The sequence below is a fragment of the Microchirus variegatus genome, assembly GCF_963457635.1.
Source record: "Microchirus variegatus genome assembly, chromosome: 5".
NCBI lineage: Eukaryota > Metazoa > Chordata > Actinopteri > Pleuronectiformes > Soleidae > Microchirus > Microchirus variegatus.
The window spans coordinates 3,232,941-3,248,673 of NC_139806.1; the positions used below are offsets into that span (position 1 = coordinate 3,232,941).

Consider the following 15,733-nt stretch of genomic DNA (forward strand, 5'->3'; position numbering starts at 1 on the left):
ATAAAAAAAAAATCACTGTATATCACTGTATATAAAAATATTCTCCCTCAGTCAGGTCTGATAGTTTTGCTTGACAGAGGACAAAGCATGATAAATACGGCTTTATAACTCCATTAGACAGCACTATTTCAATGGAAAGCGATGTTTGTAAACCGCTCACTCTTCCGTACCAAAGTCCATAGAATAAATCTGTGTTTTTACCTCATGGGCACATAGGAGGTACAGGTCAAGTGTTGCCTTATTTTGTACGTTTGTGCCACTTAGGTCAATCAGAACAAATGATTTTGAAAGCCGAAGTCACCGGATAACACATTTAAACTTATACTGTTACAGAGGCTTCAGAGGACCAATAACTCCTGTGTGATGTGATATAATGCAATATGGTTGATTTTCTCTATGGAGTTTGTTTGGTGTGGGGGAGAGCGCAGTTCATATATAGTTCTATATGTTGCAACTCTCCCAACAGACACTTGATGGAGCCAGAGAGCAAAGCTAAGCCGTTCACGTTCACATTCACGCTGCAGCACGGTTACTCATCTGCAGTGTCACGCAGGCAACCACAACAACATGCCAGTCCGCGGTGTTTATCTCAATGTATATTAATGTGTGTGTCGGTGGCTCAGTGTCGAGGACAAAAGCAGGTCAGTGTGTGTGTGTGTGTGTGTGTGTGTGTGTGTGTGTGTGTGTGTGTGTGTGTGTGTGTGTGTGTGTGTGTGTGTGTGTGTGTGTGTGTGTGTGTGTGTGTGTGTGTGAGAGAGAGAGAGGGATTTGTATTGTCAAGTACAAAATCCATTAGACAGCTTATTTTTGCTCTATTTTTACAAGCGACACAGATGCAAAGTTCTCTGGCGAAGCAGCTGCAGGCGGCCGCCGTTATTGTATTTGAGAGAAGTGACGTAAAAATGGACAGACGAGATAATTACTTAGGAGGAGGAAAAAAAAGACAAACTATACACAGACAGAAGTGAAGTCATCACGACTCAGCCGAAGCCAACAACCCTCCACGTCTGCCGAGATCTTACTTTTAATCTACAGCAAACACAACACACTCATGTACTGTGACACGCTGTGATACGTCTGTGTGTGAGAGAGTGAAAAACTACATTCAGCGATCTGCAAAGCCTGGAAACACAATCAACCGGCTGCTGAGTTTCCAACCCTTTCAAAAAATTCAAAAACATGCTCCACTGGCAGCATTGTGTACTTGAATAAACGCCACAATCTGCTGTTTTCACCGTGTTATTTTCCACAAGAATGAGGTTTTATGTGAGTTTCTCTCACCGTATTCTGCATATTTGAATCATCCTCTCAGCAAATGTGATAATGACGCATTCAATCACAGGAAATACAATGAAAACACACAAACTGTAAACAAGAGAGACATCGTCTTACCTGTTGTTGTTGGGTTTTTTTGGGGGGGGGGGTTACGTCGTCGATGGCATGAAGCAGAAAAAAAAGGGTGGAAAAAAAGAGTTTAATGTCAGAAAAAGAATGTTTCCTGTAAGTTAGACAACATTTAGTATTTACCACACATCTTCATTAATGTTAAGTATAAGTCACTGCTTCTTCAGAGTCAGACCAAGAACTAGACAGTTGTTCTAATTGAGCTGTTCTGTCAAAAAAAAATTGAGCATTTAAAATGTTTATAATCGACATCAACTCCTCACAAAGCCTGAACTGAATGGAACTCAGCCCTCCTTCATCTGATTGTTTACACCTGAGCTCGTCTGACCTTCAAAGAGTCTGTAAAACCACAGCACTCCCGGAGATTATTTCATTTTTCATTTAGGATTTTAAAATAAGACTCAGATTTAAAGGGGAACAAAAAACACCAGTTTCTCCTCGACTCTGTTTTTGAAAGACCAAGGTCACAAGTGTTTCCAAATTTACCTTCTGTGACATTGATCAATTATTTTGTAAAATGTCCATGGAAAAAAACAACTGATATTTTTTCTTACAGAGCTTCATTCAAGGACTACTTTTCACATTGTTTATTTTTAATCTTAACGTCTTTTACAACTTCCCTTATTTCGCTGCACGAAGTTGACAAAGTGCTTATCCTGTGTTTTAAGCTGACAGGAATGTATGTGTGAACCAAACAACACTCATGATATGAAACACTGCGGCAAGCGCACACACACACACACACACACACACACACACACACACACACACACACACACAGTAAAGCTGAAGCAGCAGGTGAAGTATTAATATTGCTGTGATCACGGCCACAGATAACACAGAGGCAGACACCAAATCACAATCAGTTCAGCCTCGCTGTTTTGTTAATACAGGGCCCGATTAGCACTTTGTTATCTCACGATCACGCCAGCAGCTGAGAAACGAGACATACACCTGGACACCAAGAGGTTGTCGAGAGGTTTCAGATCAATTTCCTGGAAATATCTTAAGAATCGTAATCGCAATAAAAAGCAGAACTGAATCTACTGATTTGTTTTGTTGGGCCTTGGTTATAACAGATACAGACAGGAATGGATTAAGCACCAAGCAGACAAAGAGCCATGCATGCAGGTTTGACAAATCACAGCTGCAATCCCAGCCCACAATCCCTTTATGTTCAAATTAGCCCCATGTTATTCATTATCTTCCCTGTAGTTCACCAACCTTCCAATGGGGGGAGCTGTGGCGACGAGGACTCCAGGTGTGCAGGGAGAGAGGGAGGGGCCGTGGGGGTGATGGGCGGAGCTGAGCTAAGGCAAGTGGCTACACTCGTGAGGGGAGCGTCGTAAGACGAGGTGGGAGGGGCTGGAGCGGTGCCAAGGGGCGGGGCTGAAGTGGCTGCCGGGACAAAAGGTTTGGCGTTGACATTGAGGGCGGAGCCGACTGCAGCCGGAGTAGGGAGTGGGGGGTTCTTGGATACAGAAAAGGCGTCTGAAGTGGGGGTGGACTTGGTCAAGGAGGGGGTGTTGGTGATCGGGGTGGTGGTCTGGGAGTCGGGGGTGGAGCACTGAGGGGTCTGCAGGACCGAGTCAAGGAAAGAAAAGGTTTGCGAAACTGGACTCAGATTTTCTCCCGTCAACAACGCGAGACTAGCGCCTGCATCCCCGGCCGAGCCACTCTTGGCGGTCGTGGCGCCGGCCGTGACGCCAGCGCCGGCTCCAGGTTTGCTGGCTGAAACTTCATTTGCCTTTGGCGTGTCTGGGAAATCGTCTACACACATGGGCTCGTAGGAGCGCTGAGACAAATCTGTTGCGAGGCTAGCGTGGGAATGGTTTGTGAAACTCGTGGGTATTTGTGCAGAGGTCAACACGGGGCCGGGGCTGGAGTTGGGACCAGGCGTAGCCCAGGTAGGAGCGATCGAAGCCGGGGTAGGAGATATCGGTTGCTGTGGTGCGCCCCACTCCTCTGGAAGTCTTGCGCGGGTCTTGGTCTTCTTGCCTTTTACTCTTCCCCCAACTCCACTCTCCCTGATCTCCCACTCCCAGTTGTCCTCGTCCTCGTCCTCCTCCTCTTCGTTGTCCACTCCCCCCTGCCCGGCCTTCTCCGACTGGCTGACGTTCTTCTCCTGGCTGCCCAAGAAGTCGTAGACCTCGTCGTGACTCTTCCTCCTCTTCTTGCGCCGCCTCTGCTCGCCACCTACTCTCTCGGTGCTGTCTTCAGAGGCCGAGGACGAGGGACTGATGTCATCGATTGAGCCGCTTGGAGAGAGGACAGGAGCTGCCGAGGGGGTGGGGGGGGGGAGGGTTTTATAAGAGGAGGAACCAATCACATACTGTGTCAGAAAAATCAGCTGCCAAAAAGCCACCAGACTGTGGTTACTATAGTTAGTCATCTCATTTCATGATGAATTTGGTCTACATTGTTTGTGGTAGGTTAGTTTCGTTGCAGGAAATAGGCTATAGCTGTACTTCCTGTATACACGGCATTGGTTTGGAAGAGGGGGATATTGTAGAGTGACCAATAACTCGGGACAGTTCAACTGGTTAGTGATGCACTATTTTGGAGGGATGCCATATGATGTTGAACAATTAGTGTTCAGGCATCCATTTGTTCTCCATCGAGTTTGGGATCAGGGTTCTTTGGACAGGACTTGTAAAAAGCCAGGTTAATCCAGGGCCTTGAACGGTTTGTACATGTAAACCATTAAGAGATTTAACTATTTTTCATTAAGGGAAACCAGAAGGGTCTATATACAGTATGTGGCTAGGTGGTAAGTGGGTGCTAATCAGTAGTAGTTAGGTTTAACACCCTTTCATGGTGCCACTTGTTTTCCCTGCAGATATAAAAGGCACATACGAGAATAAATTCAAGTCTGGTCTTGAGAAATATGTTGTTATTAAAGTCATGTTAAGAAAACGTAAAAGACAAGCTCTGTGACTAACACACATACAGTATAACGCACGGCCATCGAAGCAACAAGCTTTGGCTTTTATTCTAAAAGCTAAGAGTGAACATGCATTCTTTGGAAAATCAAGGCCTGTGTGGAATTTGGAGACTTCTACAGTGGCCTTCAGGTAGCATAAAACACAAAAAGCTTTGCTGGAGCCAGTGTTTGATTCCAGCCATCTTTGCATATACGGCTTATGCATACAGTCAAACAGGTATAAATAATACTCAATCTATTCCAGCCATAGTAACCATAGTCTGTTTGCTTTAGATTTCCTTTTGGCACAATTGGGATGTATGTGATGGTGCCTGCTTTTATAAAGACTGTGCATCGAACCAGTTCACCCATTATTATCTACGACTACGGTTCAGTAAAAACTACGAAGCGCATCATCATAACTTTACATCAGCACCGGGCACCAGGTGCTTGGGGATGTGATTTATCGACGTATTTATCTGCTCAGCTGTGCCGAGGCTTCAATGAACTCTTACCGTCCATTTGTGATACACGACTGATATGTGAATTTGCCAAATGGTTGCAGCAACTTCGCAGAACAACAAGTGCATCGTATGTCAATACCAGTAATATTGGTAAAATGGGAAGAAAACACCATCTGCACATATAAATGCTATATTTTCAATATATTTTCATCCAGAAAAAAAATCTGGAATTGAATGGGCTTTAAGCCAGCCAAACAAGAAATAAATGGTATCATCATCATCATCATCTTCTTCTGCCAGGATGCTGAGCTGGACTTGTAGAGAGCAGGTACACAAAGCAATGCAAGAAAAGCACAACAATGTATGCACTTTAAGCACTTTTTCGAAATGCATGCATGCAGGAATAAAAATAAACGCATGCAGGTCGGAAACATCGGCTCATTTTGTCACATGCACAAACGGGGCAACTGAGCACATGCCACTTTTAACAGACAAAACATTTGTTCAGCTTGCACTTATTTGGTCGCCCTCTGTTGTCTCCTCGTGTTCCTTTCTCCTCTAGAGCCTCGTTTCTAAATTGATGCTGAAAAAGCAGCTCATCAGCTCAAAAATGACGGGAGATGGAAACAAAAAACAGTGCGTTCCCCTCTAAATCTGTCACTTTGTCTCCTCATTTCTAAATGAGAGACTATCTCCTCCACTAGCTTTAAACAAATGAAAGAAAAAAAGAGGCAAGTCCAGGGCATTATCATCAATATTTAATTTGATAAGGTGTTAATCTGAAGTATGGAAAACTGCCCAAGGAATAACCAGGCACCCGAACACACAGAGGTGTCATCAGTGTCCTAGTGAAGTATAATAGATACGTATAGTCCCATAAAACAGCCTTTAGCTATGAAGCCAGAGCTCAATTTTTGATTTTATCAAGGTTGAACCACTTTTGCCTCTGTTAGAGAAGCTATAAGTGTTGTTTATGTTGTTGTTCACACACCGACCTATTACAGCTATTACTTACTCAAGCAGCTGTTGATTTTATCAGCATTAATAATTCATGATAAAAGGCTGTGGCCTGTTTTTCCTCTTCAGTAACTATTGACTGCATGAAAAATGTGTAACCACACACAGATTACTACGCTCGAGTCCTGTACGCGAGCGCATCCAGGTTTTTGTGTTCAAAACATAAAGCCACATGGAACACACAGAGGTGGAACAGATCCACCAACCCAACCCATGTTTAAAAAAAAGCTAGAAAATGCTGCCCCCTGCTGGTGAAAGCTGCTCCTACATGAATTCTGTTCTACTATCACCAAATGCCTATGTTGCCCAAGGCCTAAAAAAGAGATAAGCAACCCATTTACGGTTTAATTAAGTTGAAAGGAGATCTATGTAAGATATGACCCGACTTTCAATTTGTCTCAGAGCTCCAACTCTGATGAGATTTTGTCTCGAGCTGTTTCTGGAGCTCCTGACTTACACCCCCCCCCCCCCACTGCGCAGCACGATGCACAGCTGCATTCACACAGACATTTGGTTGTTCTGCATTAAAAGCAAAGAGGCAAAAGGCAGGAAGTAAAAGCTTGAAAGCACGTCCTTGCACGTATGTGATCAGCTTTGACGGGGTAGCCGGGTTGTGTTGCAGCAAACATGTTTGTTGATCAATGCTATTGCTCTGCATTAGCCCACTATTCCCTGTCAAATAAATAAATGATAGCACAGCGAGCAAATGTCTGTGCAAACGCAGGCTGATACATGCAATTAAACCCTGTTTTTTATGTCTTTTAAATACCTGCAGAATAATCTGTGGAGTAGATTCCTGGGCCAATGGAGGAAAATGGATCACTGGTCTTAAATGGACTGCTTCCACTGGTGTTCGTGGTGGTTTTGTTCTCCACACCAAACAGGCCTGAAGTCTTCTGGGTGTCCATAGCTGAACCGATCCCAGATTGGCTGAAAGGGTTCGAGCTCATGCTGGTCTGGAACGGTGGCAGCCCGGACCCCATAGTCCCTCCCAGAGCAGACTGAGCGAAGCCTGATGGATGGAGACAAAACAGGGAGTTACATAATCAACAGAAAACGGCCTTTGCTCTCTTTGTCATAGCAGGAATGCAGACAAGGTTGAGGAAAAATAATTTACAAAGTCTCAGTTTCCCAAAAAATAAACAGGCTTTAAAAAAAAATGCAATTCGATTATACTAAACTGGCTTCATTGGCATTAACAAACAACATTGTTGCCATTTTATGTACAGTACATTATTTCAAATGATATATTTAACGTGTCGATTGATGTGTCAAACATATAGTTATGCATTATCTGTACTACAGATATAGTATACACAATATTATCATCCTATACTACCATAATCAGCACCAGACTACTTTTTTACTGCCATTTCAAACACCTGCTGTTGCAATTTCCAAATTATTTTTTAATGAATTTTATGCATTTGTTTTTCATTAACATTAACAAAGCTGGTGACACGTCATCCCTTGGCTAACTAGCTCCAGTCTGTGTTTTTAACTTTAACTTTTTAAACAGTTCACAATCATCTTCATGCTAGCTTACCTGCCAGGTAAAAGTTTAGCTAACTTTAGCTACAGTGTTTTCTTTAGCTAACTTTAGCTACAGTCTGTTTTTTTAACAGGGCTTTTGTGTTTCATTAACAAAGCAGGTGATTATTTATGTTCATACTCATGTACAGTTTTGCTAACTTTAGCTTAAGTCTGTGTTTTTAACTTTAACGTTTCAGACAGTCCATTGTCATCCTCATGCTAGCTTACCTGCCAGGTGAAAGTTTGGCTAACTTTAGCCATAGTTGTTTTTGTTGTTGTTGTTGTTGTTGTTTATTGGGCGTTTGTGTTTCATTAACAAAGCAGGTCACATCGATCTTCATGCTAGCTTACCCCACAAACATTTGGCGCTTATATATTTGAAGAAAGCACAGCGGTTAGCTAGCCGCACAGCGGTTAGCTAGCCGCACAGCGGTTAGCTAGCCGCACAGCGGTTAGCTAGCCGCACAGCGGTTAGCTAGCCGCACAGCGGTTAGCTAGCCGCACAGCGGTTAGCTAGCCGCACAGCGGTTAGCTAGCCGCACAGCGGTTAGCTAGCCGCACAGCGGTTAGCTAGCCGCACAGCGGTTAGCTAGCCGCACAGCGGTTAGCTAGCCGCACAGCGGTTAGCTAGCCGCACAGCGGTTAGCTAGCCGCACAGCGGTTAGCTAGCCGCACAGCGGTTAGCTAGCCGCACAGCGGTTAGCTAGCCGCACAGCGGTTAGCTAGCCGCACAGCGGTTAGCTAGCCGCACAGCGGTTAGCTAGCCGCACAGCGGTTAGCTAGCCGCACAGCGGTTAGCTAGCCGCACAGCGGTTAGCTAGCCGCACAGCGGTTAGCTAGCCGCACAGCGGTTAGCTAGCCGCACAGCGGTTAGCTAGCCGCACAGCGGTTAGCTAGCCGCACAGCGGTTAGCTAGCCGCACAGCGGTTAGCTAGCCGCACAGCGGTTAGCTAGCCGCACAGCGGTTAGCTAGCCGCACAGCGGTTAGCTAGCCGCACAGCGGTTAGCTAGCCGCAGATTTCGGCTCCAACACACCAGCGGCTCGTTGTTCACCGCGTCCGACACGGAGGCTCTGGTCTCCGGGTGGACGCCGGTCAGCTGAGCGGCCAACCATTACGTTTACTTGGTTACCGTGTCGATGAATCTGAATTGGCTAATCCTAATTTATTTTTATTTTAGTTGAAGGGCTTGGGCACCGCGTTGCATTCTGGGACGTGGCAGCCACGTTGATGGCTTCGCGAATGTAAACAAACAGCAAGTGAACGAGGAGAAGAAGCAGAGTTGGGAGAAAGAAAATAACTTAATTAAGAAAAAAGATGTAATTAATGTAATTAACCAAATAACTTATCATTGTTTTATTTCAACAGTTATTTATTTTAAAGTCCTTATTTATTGTTTTATTTAAAATATTATTATATAAAACACAATATTATGTTGTGTCTATTTTGTACCATATGTGTTAATGGAGTAATATATATATATATATATATATATATATATATATATATATATATAGTATTTTCATGAGTACTTTTACTTCTACTTGAGTTATTATTATCTTAAAGTAACAGTACTTTTACTTGAGTACATTTTTTGGCTACACTAACTACCCACCTCTGTCCGTTAGTGTGAATGTTCTTTGTTGTATTTCCAAGAATATTCTTCATATTAAAAGCCATGTTTTCCCGTATGCCATATATATTATGAGTCGTGTAATTATTACCAACTCTACATGTTTTTGAATGTCTTCCCGTGTCATTCATATCCCAATATCCCTGCCATAGCTGGTCTTTTTTTTTAGCTGGGCTTTTTTTTTTTATGAGCCCATTTGTTGTAGCCGGCTGCTGAATCATGATTTATTACGACAGACTGTGGTGAGAAATGAACTCCCTTGTGTGGAACAGCGGTGTTCTATATAGTGACTTCCCCCGCATAAAATATCACATTTGTTCATTGTGGCCTAGTATCAGAGAAGGACTGGTATAGAAAAGGGGGGGGGGGAGACCATGTGGTGAAAAACAAGCTCTCCAATCCATTCTCACCAGACAGGTTGCCAGAAGTGAAGGAAGGTTGTCCTGGTTTGTCTTGGTATCCGCCTGATGACATCATCGACGACATAATCCCCGGACCTGAGGCGAACAGAACAATCATGACACGCAGCTTTTCGTATATAATTCTGCCACAACCGACATCAAATGTAATCGTCCAATCTGGAGCGATTGTGACTCGAGCTGCAAAGTAAATTGTTTGGTCAATTCAAGTTCAGAAAATTGGGAAAAAAATATTGATTAGTGTTTGAAAAAAACAACCACCTCAAACCCAGACAGGCTGTGCAGCGAGAGGTGCAATGCTGCCCCCTACTGGAGAAAAAAGTTTCTGTCCAAATTTCTTCAAATATGGATATTCAAATCTTTTTATTTTTACTTACAGATTAAAAATAAAGTTGCATGAAAATTATCATGATTCTCACGACTCATAAACTGAATTCATAACCCCAGATGATGTAAGATGTTCCTGCGTCTATTATAGGTAACCTATTATCATTATGCAGCTTCTTTTATTACTGTAGAATATACTGTTGTTTCTTTTCTTTTTGTGTTTAATAACGGTAATTAACATATTCCCTGCTCTTCCAGAGGGATCATTGAAGGGTCTTTGATTATGGAGGAGGGAGATCGGTTTTCTGGGTCACAGACAAGAGCGAGGGAGGGAGGGATGGAGGGAGGACGCATAAATTAACAGAATGGAAAGCTCCCACGGACACGACTCCGTGTCACTCCTCTCACTCGTACAGATTTTGGTTTTTCAGCGTCGTAAGTTCCTCCACCGTTTGTCCAAAGCGCCCTGGACTTCAGGCCACAGCGAACACTCAGCGTCACAGTCACCACATTTCCATGGGTGCTAATCTCATATCTCTTCATTTAAATGATGCTCAGAGGCGATTGTTGGAATTATTGATCAGAAATATCGCCTGCAATTTCTCCACATGAAATATTAATCGTATATGCGGTCAATAACCACAGCTGTGAGATTTAAAGGTCACATAGAGTGGTCCTGTTGCACTTATATGTTAGTTATGGAGGTCTACTTACATATATTAACTTGTTTTTATGCTCAAAAACCTCCTAGTTGCTGTAAACGAGCCGTTTTCGCCGTTGTGAAACACCTCCACAACGGAAGTTATTCTTCTTCTGCGGTTCAATGTAACTATTACGGGATTTTCAGTGATCTCGTTGAGCCCCGAGATTACAATAAAACACAGCGTTCTCAGCAGTGGCTGAACTGTTTGTTTAGAACCGTCAGGGCTTCATAAACAAGGTAATGACGCAGATACACACCAAAAAAACAGCGTTAATAGGAACTTCCGGTCTAGTTCCACTTTAAGACAATAAAAGTAATTGTCCTGTAAAATATAACGGGGTTAAATGCAAGTACAGTGCAAGAGTAAACACACATAATTATGGCATTAACACGCCCAGATTATACATCCAGACAATGGAGAATACAATCTGTATTATGTTCTTTCCAGTATGGATGTCTCTGTCCGTGGTCCTGAAAGTCTGTTGGGGAACAGATCGACCCAGATTCGTTCACATTTTCTGGAATCATAATTAGCGTACGCTGTGTGACGTTGAAGGAAAGCGACAGATGTGTTGTGCTGTGGTTTCTGACAGCCATTATGACAATAAAAAAAACAAGCTGTATAGATGCTCTAATATCTGCAATAACAGGCACATCCCATGGGCCACTCAGTACATGAATGATGCAGATCCTCACTGGCATCCTCTGCGACTGCTGCTTTTAAACAATCTTAATCATTTAACTCTTAACTATGTGTCTACATTTAGGATTTTTATTCTAATTTATCAGCTTTCGGAGTCATTGTGGTGGTTTTTTATGTTCCTGAAATGTGCTGTGCTGATTTCACAGTCTGCTGTCCCTGAAAGAAGATGCTATATTTCTATTTCACTTTCCTGCCAAACTTCTACATTTGAACATTCTATAAAAAACGTGAATGTTTTATCGACAGACATTTTCGGGTGATGCTTATTCAGCAAAAATGTGACAGGCTGACGACGGTGAAATACTACACGGCACATCCCTGCTGGGATCCACTGTTTCTCTGCCATCCATCGTGTTTAAGCAAGAACGTGAACGAGAAGTGCGTTTGTATTCTGTCAACGACCTTCAGCGGCACAAAGGTCATTTTGACCTTCGAGTTACTTCAGATTATGTGCACAGACATGTCCAAAAAAACACTAACTGCTTGTGTTTTTATGGCTACAAGTCGCTGCAGCTCTACTGTTTGTGTGTCTCAGTCTCTGAGGTCGTGAAGTGGAAGCAGGTGAAGCAAAATCAAAGCCGATGTGTGGGACTATTTTGAGCAAATGAGTTACTAAATCATTTACCGTTCTCCGTCTAATGCATTTCTATTCATAGTAGCTTTATGTGTTTTCAGTGGGCGGCTGGAAGTCAGTGCGTCTGAGCTTGAATGCATGGACATTTTTTATTTCACAGTTATCCCAGACGATTACATTTGCTCTAAAACACACATAAATCACTTTACAGAATCATGTAGCTGTAAGTCACTGCACGTCTAGCAACTGATTTAACTGATTAATAATCAAATTCAGCTCCTGAAAATGTAAATATGTTCCGGTTCCTTTGCTTCTATGCGACACTAAACTGAATACATTGTCATTTTGAGGTTTGAGAAACACATGTAATAAATATTTTTCCATAACTCCTGACATTTATCCAGCAGGTCACTCACAGTGTCTCACAGGCTTTTTTCACAGCCTCACTTTCAAATGACCTAAATCCTGTTGCGGTGCAGTGGTAGAGCACAGACTCAGATCCTCCTGAGGCTCCACCTTTGGCCCCTTTTTTTTTAGTGTAAAAGCTCATCACTTGTGAGTCAGTGGGTGTAATTTCAGTGTGGACTGATATGAAAACATACTGAGGGTGAGAAAACATCTGCTCCACTGTGTCGACATGATGATCCAGCCTTCAGGCCAGTCTCCACTGCTCCACACCAGTGTTTTAAAATAGGTGTGTGTGTGTGTGTGTGTGTGTGTGTGTGTGTGTGTGTGTGTGTGTGTGTGTGTGTGTGTGTGTGTGTGTGTGTGTGTGTGTGTGTGTGTGTGTGTGTGTGTGTGTGTGTGTGTGTGTGTACCTGTTATTGGTGATCATCATCATAGCAGTGGTGCACTGGCATCAACAACTACTGCATGTGACAGGATAAGACAGGCATGTGGTTCACATGCAACTGAGACGTGCCATCTTTGTTCAGTGTCATTTTGTCATATATATATATATATATATACATACATAGATAGAGTGCTTTTTAGACCACCACCCAGAGCCACAGCTGCCCTAAATTAACAGCTTTAGTAATTATCAAGATCATATTTTATGGTTCTGTCATCAACAGTATATGTTTATGTTTTTAATGCTAAAACATGATTTAGAGCTGCAACTAAAATAATGTTCATAATCGATTCATCTGTCGATTGTTTTCTCGATCGACCGAGTAATCGTTTGGTCCATAAAATGTCAGAAAACGTGTTTAAAATCAGTGTTTTTCAAACCTCTTCAAACGTCTTGTTTTTGTCCACAAACCAAAACGATTCAGTTTAATAATGATTTCTTTGTGATGCGGAGCAAAGAAACTGAGAACATGTTCACATGTAAGAAGCTGAAATGTTGTTTTAATCATGAAAAAATTATTATTTCTTGATTAAGATGTCAAACTGTAGTTATTTACTTGCACTCCTGAAAAGAAAAATTAGTTGAATGTTCTGCTTGATTAATTTCTGACGTCTCTGGCTCAAATTCAGATATAAAAAGGTGAATTCAGTTTGTTATTTGCCAAATGAATACTAATAACATTTTCAGTTTTTTTTCAATAAAAAAAAAAAAGAAGTTCATAAATTTGTTTATAAATACTGATTTATGACATTTTATTAGTTTTATTACTCTCTACATTGTACATAATAAGTGCTGGGCACGGTAACTGCGTCAACATTAATGTACATTAACGCATGACGCGTTTCCATGACGACTGACCGGAAAAAGACGCCTGTGTGGTGTCATGTTTACGTGCCGCGGCACAGGAGTTCAGGCACCGTTTACCAGTTAGCTCCGTTAGCTCCTTTAGTGCCGTTAGCTCGCCTACAGTCAAATTGGAGCGAAAAGAGCAGCGCAACAAATAGACAGCGTATGTGCGCCTCTGTTTTTTAAGTTGAGCGTTACTTTAGAGACTCATTTTAACGATCGGGGAGTCACGTAAACATGATGTCATATGCGCGTCTTTTCCCGGTCAGTCGTCATGGAAACGCGCCATGCGTTAACTTGCAAATGAAGACATGAAAACCATTCTTCACATTCTCTTTCAGGGTTAAGACCTGGTTTTAGGGTTGGGGGAAAGAACCCTTAGTTGCTGCTGATGGCTGTTCCATCAGCGTAAGAACGGATATCACATATTTGCTACAGAAAGAGCGCTGCATGTAGATCCGCCGTATGAATGTGTGAGTGAATGCTTATGAATGGGTGGAAGCTTTGAAAGACACATGAGGACGTACCGCTCTTGGTGTCCTTTCCATCGACTAAGGGTCGGTAATCACTCTTGGTGACCGTCTCGCCCACTTTATCGTCATATTTCTCTTTCTCCAGCGAGGCCATGAAGTCTCTCTTCAGCAGGGCCTCAGCGGGGGCCCCGCCTGGGACCCCACCTCCACCTCCACCTCCACCTCCACCTCCGCCCAGAGCATCTCGCAGGCTCAGGTCCATAGTCCCGTTACTGCGGAGGAATAGGTGAGAAACGGTTCAGGTGATCGGTCAAACCTTCATGACTCTGTGTCACATTTTCATTTGAATATAAACGCAAATCTTGTGCGTTGTGTTTTATTGACAAAGCTGTGAAACAAAAATCCTGCTGTAGCCGACACTAACGCAGCAAAATCCCTGAACACACTTTCCTTTCACCCTGTCCCCGGTTTGTTTATCCCTCCATCCATCCACAGAGCGAACAAGCTGTCATTGTCTAGTAACTGCACAAAACACCCCCCCCCCACACACACACACACACACACACACACACACACACTGACTCCCACAATATGCACTCAATAATTTAATCTAGCTCGTTTTATTTAATCTTCAATAAGGAAAAAAAAATCCAACGTAACCACCACGCTACTATAGAATATAATACACAAACAATAACAATGATATATAACTGTGTCGGAAAGACAGAAAGAGAAGGAGGTGATGCTGAGGAGGAGGAGGAGGAGGAGGAGGAGTTGGACAGCTGTTGGTCTCTGTGGGATTAAAAGGCCATTTCTGGACCCACAATCCCCCGCGCCAACATCCAGCAGGCCTCCCTCTCTTAGTAATAATCTCATTCTCCAAAACACTTCTCACACACACGTGCATGTACCTCTGTCTCCGTGAGGACATGACCAGTACCCCCTACGTCCCCTATGGAATGGAACGGGGTCTACCTATGTTCCCCGGGTCCTGTGTTCCCCGTTTTTCCCAAAAAAGGTCCACTTTGTATGTGACAGGGGAACATAGGACCCTTTTTTGGAAAAAGGGTAGGGTCCCCGGTCACATACAAAAGCAGGGAACATAGGACCTGGGGAACATAGGACCCGGGGAACATAGGACCCGGGGAACATAGGACCCGGGGATCATCCCAACACACAGTTAAGGAGAAACCAGTGCTAATCTACAGTTTTAAGTGAAGAAACGTCATGTCAATCACGTGTCAAACTCAAGGCCCGGGGGCCAGATGTGGCCCGCCACATCATTTTATGTGGCCCGCGAGGTCTATGATGCTTTAAGGCGTGTGTTAACTGTAAGTTCCCCTCGTTGAGGGAAGTGGTATTGGGACACCACTACACAAATTAGCGCAGTGAACGTAACGAAAGTGCCAACCTCGACACGTTGACAGTTCTACCGGTGGAGCGTGCTACTAGTTTCATTCAGGAAAAATGCCGGCGGAACAGCTGTTCCGTCAACGCCGGTTTTTCCTCCGTCCTCGTAAACGCTGTATCACAAATGTGATTAAAATCTGACAAGTCCAGGGTATTCGTGTTCAAGTGAACGCTGGTACACACATCCAAACATTGACAGAACTACCCAGATGTAGCAGAGCTAGCTAGCGGCTCTTTGCCGGGTGCTTCGAGAGCGTTTGCCCGTCATGCAGCTCTGCGTGGCGGGCGTGCTCTCTCGGGGCACTCGGCGGGTAGCAGCTCGCTAGGGGACCGTATCTATGTTCCCCGGGTCCTATGTTCCCCAGGTCCTATGTTCCCCAGGTCCTATGTTCCCCAGGTCCTATGTTCCCCGCTTTGTATGTGACCGGGGAACATAGGACCCTTTCTCTAAT

At 43.6% G+C, this 15,733-nt stretch overlaps 1 protein-coding gene across 1 annotated transcript in view; it reads right to left on the reverse strand.

The window, feature by feature from the left end:
* The window catches only part of LOC310928051 (uncharacterized protein), a 49,806-nt gene extending 35,670 nt beyond the window's left edge, over positions 1–14,136 (reverse strand). The window contains exons 1-4 of the mRNA XM_083890514.1: positions 13,926–14,136; positions 9,384–9,470; positions 6,578–6,820; positions 2,629–3,681 (exon numbers count right to left, since the gene is read on the reverse strand). Coding sequence (XP_083746640.1) covers positions 2,629–3,681; positions 6,578–6,820; positions 9,384–9,470; positions 13,926–14,133 — 1,591 coding nt within the window. The 5' untranslated portion in view covers positions 14,134–14,136. The remainder of the gene's footprint in view (positions 1–2,628; positions 3,682–6,577; positions 6,821–9,383; positions 9,471–13,925) is intronic.
* Positions 14,137–15,733: the final 1,597 nt, after the last annotated feature.